The sequence below is a fragment of the Cucurbita pepo genome, chromosome LG05, assembly GCF_002806865.2.
Source record: "Cucurbita pepo subsp. pepo cultivar mu-cu-16 chromosome LG05, ASM280686v2, whole genome shotgun sequence".
Classification (NCBI taxonomy): domain Eukaryota; kingdom Viridiplantae; phylum Streptophyta; class Magnoliopsida; order Cucurbitales; family Cucurbitaceae; genus Cucurbita; species Cucurbita pepo.
The window spans coordinates 2019516-2029014 of NC_036642.1; the positions used below are offsets into that span (position 1 = coordinate 2019516).

General features: G+C 36.1%; 1 protein-coding gene across 3 annotated transcripts in view; it reads right to left on the reverse strand.

The window, feature by feature from the left end:
• Positions 1–2057: 2057 nt before the first annotated feature.
• The window catches only part of LOC111795421 (E4 SUMO-protein ligase PIAL2-like), a 13666-nt gene continuing 6224 nt past the window's right edge, over positions 2058–9499 (reverse strand). Inside the window, exons 6-17 of one of the 3 annotated variants that reach the window (XM_023677837.1) lie at positions 8544–8595; positions 8374–8445; positions 7432–7499; positions 7289–7337; positions 7131–7215; positions 6942–7043; positions 6709–6760; positions 4550–4631; positions 4174–4290; positions 3486–4080; positions 3295–3380; positions 2058–3080 (exon numbers count right to left, since the gene is read on the reverse strand). In XM_023677837.1, the coding sequence (XP_023533605.1) occupies positions 2406–3080; positions 3295–3380; positions 3486–4080; positions 4174–4290; positions 4550–4631; positions 6709–6760; positions 6942–7043; positions 7131–7215; positions 7289–7337; positions 7432–7499; positions 8374–8445; positions 8544–8595 (2035 nt within the window). In that variant the 3' untranslated portion in view covers positions 2058–2405. Of the gene's footprint in view, positions 3081–3294; positions 4081–4173; positions 4291–4549; positions 4632–6708; positions 6761–6941; positions 7044–7130; positions 7216–7288; positions 7338–7431; positions 7500–8373; positions 8446–8543; positions 8596–9499 lie in introns of all 3 variants that reach the window. The other 2 variants (XM_023677835.1, XM_023677834.1) reach the window with 2 other exon arrangements.

Genomic DNA, 9499 nt, shown 5'->3' on the forward strand with positions numbered 1-9499 from the left:
AAAAATGTAAGCGTGCATGAAAATATTGAAAGGGTGACGTCATAAATATAAATATAAATATATAAACAACAAATGAAAATAAGATTTTAGANCCAATATCAATAGGTTGATTGTTTCGCTCCTGTATCTTCCAAAAGGAAAAAAGATCTCTGAGAGCTGTTTCCTGGATCCGAAAGAGAGTACTTGGGTTCTCCCAATAACTAAAAAGTGTATCATGCCTGAATCTAACTGGGGTTCGCGGTGGTGGAGGAACTGGATCGGAAAAAAGAGGGATTCCAGTTGTAAGATATCTAATGAAACCGTCGCTGGAATTGAGATCTCATTCAAAGAGAAAGATATCAAATATCTGGAGTTTCTTTTTGTATATTATATGGATGATCAGATCCGCAAGGACCATGATTGGGAATTGTTTGATCGTCTTTCTCCGAGGAAGAGGCAAAACATAATCAACTTGAATTCGGGACAGCTATTCGAAATCTTAGTGAAAGACTGGATTTGTTATCTCATGTTTGCTTTTCGTGAAAAAATACCAATTGAAGTGGAGGGCTTCTTCAAACAACAAGGAGCTGGGTCAACTATTCAATCAAATGATATTGAGCATGTTTCCCATCTCTTCTCGAGAAACAAGTGGGCTATTTCTTTGCAAAATTGTGCTCAATTTCATATGTGGCAATTCCGCCAAGATCTCTTCTTTAGTTGGGGGAAGAATCCGCACGAATCGGATTTTTTGAGGAACATATCGAGAGAGAATTGGATTTGGTTAGACAATGTGTGGTTGGTAAACAAGGATCGGTTTTTTAGCAAGGTACGGAATGTCTTGTCAAATATTCAATATGATTCCACAAGATCTAGTTTCGTTCAAGTAACGGATTCTAGCCAATTGAAAGGATCTTCTGATCAATCCAGAGATCATTTCGATTCCATTAGTAATGAGGATTCGGAATATCACACATTGATCAATCAAAGAGAGATTCAACAACTAAAAGAAAGATCGATTCTTTGGGATCCTTCCTTTCTTCAAACGGAACGAACAGAGATAGAATCAGACCGATTCCCTAAATGCTTTTCTGGATATTCCTCAATGTCCCGGCTATTCACGGAACGTGAGAAGCAGATGAATAATCATCCGCTTCCGGAAGAAATCGAAGAATTTCTCGGGAATCCTACAAGATCCATTCGTTCTTTTTTCTCTGACAGATGGTCAGAACTTCATATGGGTTCGAATCCTATTGAGAGGTTCACTAGAGATCAGAAATTGTTGAAGAAAGAACTATGTTAGAAAGAGAACAAAATGCATTCATAGTATGGAAACAAAAAAATCTAAGATTAAAATTGTATTTGAATAAAATCACCCTTTTACTGATACGTGAATAACAAATTAATACATAATGGCTATAATAATAATTTGGTTCATGGTGGTTTGGAGAAAATTAAAATTGGGTTTTAACGTTGGTTGGATAAAATCTTGTAAATAATTTTTGTAGTTAATAAAAGTCTATAAATATTGGGAGTATTTGTGTGAATTTTTAAAAGCATAAAAATATTTGTTTAAATGTCCTACAAGAGTCGGATAATAATCAATATAATGTGAGTAAAAAAAAAAAACATAGAAATGACTCAAACGCTTGTTTGAATTAAATATAGCGTTTGAATTAAATATGAAAGAATGACATTTCGTTACGTCGAGTTTTCATCTTAACGAANTTTCATCTTAACGAATTTTTTTTTGGTATTAAATGGTGTTATGAACAGGAGCTCCATCTTGGTTGGCTGGCATGTAAGGGAGGCAATGGGTAATTGAAGAGCACCGAACAAGAAAAAACGTGTAACTTTTGTCTGCCAAATCACATTGGAGTAGCAAATTCAAACTGGTAACTTGGAGACAATTAGTTCATTTGGCACCGAATTACTCCGATTTTCATTCTATACCTTTTCGAGTTCTTGTTCATTGTATATATAACTTCAAACTACATCACTGCTTTTTGTTCAGATGAAGAATTCTTTGAGGCGTTAATAACGGAGGACGTAGAAAAAAATGCTAAGAGATTAAATAGGCACGAGTATGAAAACCAAATAGAATTACCAAAGAATCGTGCAAACTTTAAATTGTTAGGCTCGTAACATATTGTAATTTATGACCGATAAAACTACAGCAACCTAAGCATAGCTTTACTGGATTATATGGCACGTGAAGTTCAAATCTTCACGCTCCACGAAAAAATCTATACCTATGTTTTATACTATAATGGAAGCTAATTACATGAAAGACTTTACAACTGATATGCAATGGACAAAATGGGGGCGTGGTATATCTTTACTCGCGTGACAAAAGAGCCAAAGGTAACGGAAGAACACCTGGGCATACACTCAATACTTGTAAGAGCAAGGAATTTCTTCAACATGTATTATCTTGTCCTTGGAACCAGTGTATCCAATCCATTGGAGCCTTGAGCCTGCGTTGAGGGAGCACTGGGTTGAGTAGGAGTCGAGTTAGATGGAGGTCGAGCAGACTGTACAGATTGAGTTGGGTGGATAATTAAGTGGCCATGGGCATCAGAAAAGGCTCGACCAGAAAGACTGCCACGCATTCGACCTGAGGGCTGCCAGTTCAGATCTGATGATGGATCTACCAAACCCGCAGCCGGGGTAACAGATTGAGACATTCCTCCAACATTTCTCAGCTCCCCAGCAGCTGGCATCCTAAGCCCATCAGGAGTTGTTTGGAGAGAATGGGCTGATCTGAAAGTTTGATTTTGTAATGACATAGCTGAAGATTGTCTCATCAGCTCAGCTCGCTGGGAAGCAACCATCATTCTTGCATTTTGACTATTAGGTGTTACAGCCGCATAAGAAGGTCCACTATAGCCACCTCCTACTTGACTCATAGCTCTTAAGAATGGTAGTGATGGCCGGACATTATTGCTTGGATTCTGATTCCGGAGTTGGGACATCCTTAAATTGAGCGCTTGCTGAAGGTGAGGATTCTGGAAATCTGTTAATAGCCCCCTGGATGGCCTTAAAGCAGTCGATGCTTGAACAGACTGACCAGGAGTGAAGGAATGATCCAGAGGATCCCGATTCTGGGAGTTTAAGTAGATAAATTAAAGGTTAACATACTCCACCAAAAGAGTTAAATGTAAGAAAAGTTAGCATACTCCACCATAAGTCATGGGTCATTGGNGTTAAATGTAAGAAAAGTTAGCATACTCCACCATAAGTCATGGTCATTGGGAAAAAAACAACAACAAAAGAAATTAACACGTGAGAGATCATAGAAACAAGATAAAATCGCACCTGCAAGGTTGGTGGGTGGTGAAAGGGAGCTAGGTTTGTTGCATGATGTGAATCTCCAGGACGTCTCGGAAATTGTTGGCTCCTTTCTGAATCACGAGATATTGTATTTAAAACATCTCTGTTAGTTGGAATACTTGGTCCGACTTGAGGAGCTGAGGAAATGGTTGTTGTTCTTGAACTATACTGCTGACCTGATGCTTGGGACGGAGAAGGAAAGGCTTGAGCTGTAGTCGGCATCCTGCTTAGGGGTCTCGCTATTGATGTCGTCCTCCCGTACTCACTGTTTTCATTTGAATTCAAAGCTTGACTCTGCAAATTGTTTTGATCATACAATGCAGGAGACGAAAAGATGACATGCCCTGGAACCCCCGCACCATGGTTGTTAAGGACAGGTGTAACAGGATTAGTCAAGACAGCCGATTGCATATGGCCAGCAAAATTAGGTGCAGGCGGGTTATTACCAATTGGAGCATCTGTCCTAGCACTTGAGGTTAAAATCCTATCAGTATCTATTCCAGACCAAAAGTCATCGTCCAAGACAGCCGCAAAGTTTTTGTTACCAAGACAAGGTTTTTCGTCTTCAATCTCCAAATCGCAGATGTTAATATCATCATCAACTTCAATAAGATCTAACACAACAGGAACAGTAGACTCTTGATCCCTTTCATTCTGAAGGTTAAGAGAATCATCCAATGGCCGACCATCCCCATTATCAAGTATGGCCTTCCATGATCCATCTGCTGAGATAATCACTTCAGTAACGTTCTCAGCCACTTCTCTAATGACCTAAAGGAAATACAATGGATTCATAAAATGGAATAAAGCAATAAAGTTCGCAAATACACAAGAAATTAAGAAATGGTCTACCACTATACTTGCCTTCAACATATTTTGATCAACACGAATATCCAAAAAGCAAATGTACTGATTACAATGTGGACATCGCCAGGATGGTCTTCTTGAATTTATGCCAATAAAGTTGTAGAAATCAAAGCACTGCAGCATACAGAAAGACAGATATTAAACCTAAAGAAAATTTCCAAGATAATAACACACAGTAAATTCATATGAACTATAAGAAAGTCTAGCAAAAGAACTGAATACATATGTACAGTGCCAAGGCGCATGCTACAGTTGCATACCTAATTAAGTAAACTATTGGCATAATTTTTTGTTGCCTAATTTTCTTGTCAGAAATGATTTAAGTATCTGGAAAAGATTTACAACGATCCTGCTATGATTCAAGGTACATCACCTTCCAGATGCCATGGCAGGAAATGCTCACCTGAAGATGTTTACAAGAACGACTTTTCACAGGAACCTTGATTCGGGTATAGCTGTTTTATATTGAGAACAGGATGAAACAATCGCCATGTCAATTATTGAGTTGCATAAAAACTGAAAATTGAACCAATTGTAAACTTCATCTGGTGTTTAATGTGTATAAGAGAGAGATGACTTATATATATTTTCAAGTAACAAGAAAACATTGAGTACCTATCAAACACAAGATATGATAATAACTTGGAGATAAAAACCAGGCAAGCAGTAGACAAATTCAATACTAAAGGTCCAAGTGAATGATTAATTGTTAAAAATTCCCACCATTCACTTTTGACATACAGATTTTTCCAACCAAGGCCTACAGAATCGCATATCCAACAAGCCCGTGGTCTCTACACTTTCTGAAACTCAGTTCTATTCTTAGCTCTATCAAGTAAATGAAAATACCCTTTCTCAGATTATTAAACCTTTCAATTTTTGGTCAAGTGGAAGTTATTTTGCAACCCACTTTTTGGCTTTGGGACCTCTTTCCCCTCATTTGTATATTTCATTCATCAATGAAATATCTATTTCTTTTTTTAAAGAAAAAAAAGAATCAAATAATAACAATACATCAAATCATGTCATTTATTAAAAGCGAAGAATGTATATCATGGTAAATAAAAATGATAAATATATTTAACTTTCATTTTGAATTATTTATCTACCAATAGTAAGGTTCAGCATAAATCTAATTAAAATTTTAAGTCATATGTCAATTAATATTACTCCAACGTTCCCACATGTAACCAAGATGTTTTTCCTTTTGTTAGGAATGCCATCATTCTTTGTGATGTACAGTTTGGGCAGGGAATGTGTATATATATATATACGTATATATTCAATCCGACATAACCGATACAGGTATATGTTCATTAGTGCTCCATCTGCCACTTTCTTCAACATGCTACCGGTTCAATATCTTTAAGCTTTAAATCAGAAATTTCTTTCACGTTTTGGTGCACCTCCATCAGAGAAGTTGCAGTTATTTATTCACTTTTAATTTTTGTTAGTTTTATTATCCCGTAGCTTTGGTTTTGTGGGTTTGAACATTTAGCCAATCTCCAAAGGTTCTTCCATTTCAGTATCAGATGGTATGGTAAGCCCCTGAGAGTCTATGGTGGATCAGCTGATTCATACCCATTAATCATGCATCTCAGCAAATACATAGTTTCAAGCTTTCATTTTGGAACAACTCCTTGAGAAGGAAAATTCACACTTACATTTTGGAACAATTCCTAAGCTTCATTTTAGACCAGAGTTTTAATCAATATAAAACATAAGGGTATGTCATCACTTTCCTTCGATTGAAATAGTAGAAAATAACAGTAATAGCAGTAACAAAACATGCTTCCAGCCAATTTGAGGGCTGGTAATTTTTCCATCCCCAAAAACACTGTTCTAGCACAAAATGAAAAGCTGACTCTCTCATAGCAAAGAATTCCCTTTTGAGGCTACTCATTCCCATGCCCCAAACTGTACAGCACCTCCCGCAAACAAACTGTCCAGTGGCCATTCCCTTTCTACCCCTCCTAGAGTATTCACAATTGGGGGCATCAAAACCTATATATCAGCATCCCCTTCCCATGTATCCTGCCGGTACCTCACCCATCACTCCACGAGTTATACAAGTTGGTCTCCAATTTTGCTACTTTCATAGATTTGATTGTGTTTAATTCTCTTTATTGGTGTAGTAAACATTCTTTCTCTGGCTATAGTCTCTCCTCTTTAATTACTGATTTGGAGATCTTTTATGTAATTACACCCACCATTCAGCAATAAGGTGCGTTTAACTCCTCTTATTTCATTCATCAATGGAAATATTTTGTTTCTCAAAAAATATCCATGAACAGTTAAATCTGATGCTTCCTCAATGGTGAAAATGAATAAAAATTATCTGTTTCAGATCAGAGACGAAACAGTTAAAGCCTATGCTAATTATCTAAGACATCAAGACGAATTCGTACACAAATAGCCTAAGCTAATTATTTCAGACATCTAGAGGAATTCATACAAAATAGCATACAAATAAATCAAAGCACAGTAGTTGCTGGAAGTATTAGAATTGTATGCAAAAACTGCCTATAGAACCTTATGGGGCAATTAAGCGATATTCGTGATGGGCCCTCGATTATATCAGAATCTGAAACCCAAAATAAAATTATATTGAGCAAAGCAAATCCAAAACCATGGCATAAAGAAATGTGAATACATTTAAGCCAGACATCCTAACTGAATAACAAAGTATAATGATAAATAAATAGAATATAAAACAAAAAACAACAAAAGAAGATACCAACTGCCCTTCATAATTGTAGCTATACCTGGATCCACAGTAGACACAACCGTCTGTACATAATCTTGCAGCACCGAGGAGTCAGGCAGTGGTGCAGTACCCATAATGGCAACTGCTATAACATAATGACCTAAACAAAGATTAAATGTCCTTTTAGGGTATACTCTAAAATAGTAACTACCAAGACGCTTATAATTGGAATTAGACCACAACTTACCATTGAAGTTACCAATCGCTTGGAGAAGATTTGCTCCTAATTTAAGCATATGAGTAACATTCGTTGGAAGCTGTGGCCCAGTATCCTTAAAAAAGATATGATGCTAGTAAGAAGATTCAACTAGTAGATGTAGAAGAGTCTTGTACATCTGAACTAACCATGAATATATTTGTCCTTCCATTGACTCCCTTCCCATTGACAAGAAAGCTATAGATTATAAGAAAATGGAATAACCAATATAGCATAGATATAATTGAACTTAGTTCCATCTCAAAGGAAGGGATTTGCGTGTTAGACATACTTAACCTGTGGAGGACTGATTATGCAAGCAGACGTCTCAGTATTATCCTTTTGAGCAACAAACAGTAGCTGCCACGGATATCAATTTGCAAATACAGAATTTAAGAGGAAGAATACTTGTTGACTACATTTATAGTGAATAACAATCAGAAATATTTGAAGTTTGATGGAGTTGTTGTTCACATACTTACATGAACAAACAATATTGACCCCTAACATTCACATACTTACATGAACAAACAATATTGACCCCTAACCTTTTCTATTTTCATCCTACTAAAGGATAATGCATGGTAACATCCATTTGACCAATCCAAAAAATTCTAACAGCTAGATATATAAACAAAACTAGATATCATCGATATTTCATTTAACTTGAACTAAACACTAATCATGTAAACAGTCAAACATGAAATTGTAGTAAACTCCAGGAGCCAACTATTCAACATATTAAATATTCCACAAGTTTATTGATACCAAATAGAGTAAGGTCAAGTGACATTGATGTAAGGTGCCTACACTTGTAATTGCTCTGTCTTGTTGTTTGTGTTTTGGCTGATTCTCTAACTCTGTTTTTAAAGAACTGTAGCCATTGGGATTAGTTGTTTTAATTAGGTAGTTACACGACCAGCTGTCTTAATGCTAGTATAGATACTAGCCTTTTTATTCTTTGGAAGAAATAACCTTCTTTTATAAGATCTTATCACATGGATCTTACAGCAATACACCAGATATACTCCAATTCCAAACTTGGTGATCAAAGCTGTCGGGAGACTTTATGGTATCCGAAAGAAAAACATTCATGAAACCAACTTATTTATTATTTGAGTCAAGGGAAAGAACACTAAAGCTAACTAAATAAACAATATAAAAAACCCTCATGGGNAGCCTTTTTATTAAAATTCCCAGTTCCACTAGCCTCCAAAATATACCAGTAACTTACTATTTTCTCCTGCTGTGATAACTGCATTGTCTTTGAAATATTGAAATCTGTAGCAAACACTCCATAACCAGGCTAGCACAGATAAAACATTAATGTCAAGGTATATCCAAGAAATAAATTTAAAATTTTAAAATATTTTAGGATAGAATTAAGCAGAAACAAGTAACCACCTTAACTTCCATATCCGCAACAATCTGGCCGAGCTTCAAGTGCGGAAAAAATCTGGGTGCATATGCAAAAAGAAGGCAAAAACGAAACCATTTCAAAATAATCAACTCAAAACCCAGCATGACCAATAAGGTACATTAGAAATTAAATGATAAGTCTGTTGGTGATTGATGAAAATAAATAGTGTGAGTTAGAAAAAGGGAGGGAGGCATATTTTGGAATAGTTTCTTTGGAGAGAACTAAGGCTCTCTAATGTTCAGTAAACCTTCGTATTTTCTTTTGACAATACAATACATCTGAACCCCTATATTATTGAGTTCTATCTTAAGTTTACATTCCTATTAAATTGGTACTTGAGAATTATTTTCTTGAGAATTGATTCTAAGTCTGTAGGAAATTACTAAAAACAAGAAATATTCTGGAGGAGATAATACATAATTGCAGTTAGCTTGAAGAAAAATAACAGGACCAAATTGAAACACAAGACTATGGGAAAGGGGCAAAGTGAATAATACTTACCTACTAACAAGTTAGTAGACATTTTCCTACTGACCACCATAAAAAGCTAGACAGCTATTTATTCTTTAAAAGAAAAAAAAATACATCTTCTCTCTTCTCTTTTTGCTATCCTCTCTCTTAGTGGTCAAAATCCCAAGGGTGGTTCGTAGAAAATTCCTAATCACTGATGAGAAGGATGAGAAGGTAAGCATTTATTCCATCCAAGTTCATCTAAAAAAAAATTGAAGTGGAGAGGTGAACGGAAGAAGATGAAGTAGTCGAATTCAAACCCTATGAAAATCTAGGCAACACCTCATGAACCAAGGGGGGAGGACTGAGTAACGTCTAAAAGTCTAGAAAACATTGGCAAAGGTAGTGTAGAGTCAAAATAGGGAGAATCCTCTAAGACCTAAACTCATACAGATTAAACTGAAGGCTCACAAACCATACACTTACTGAA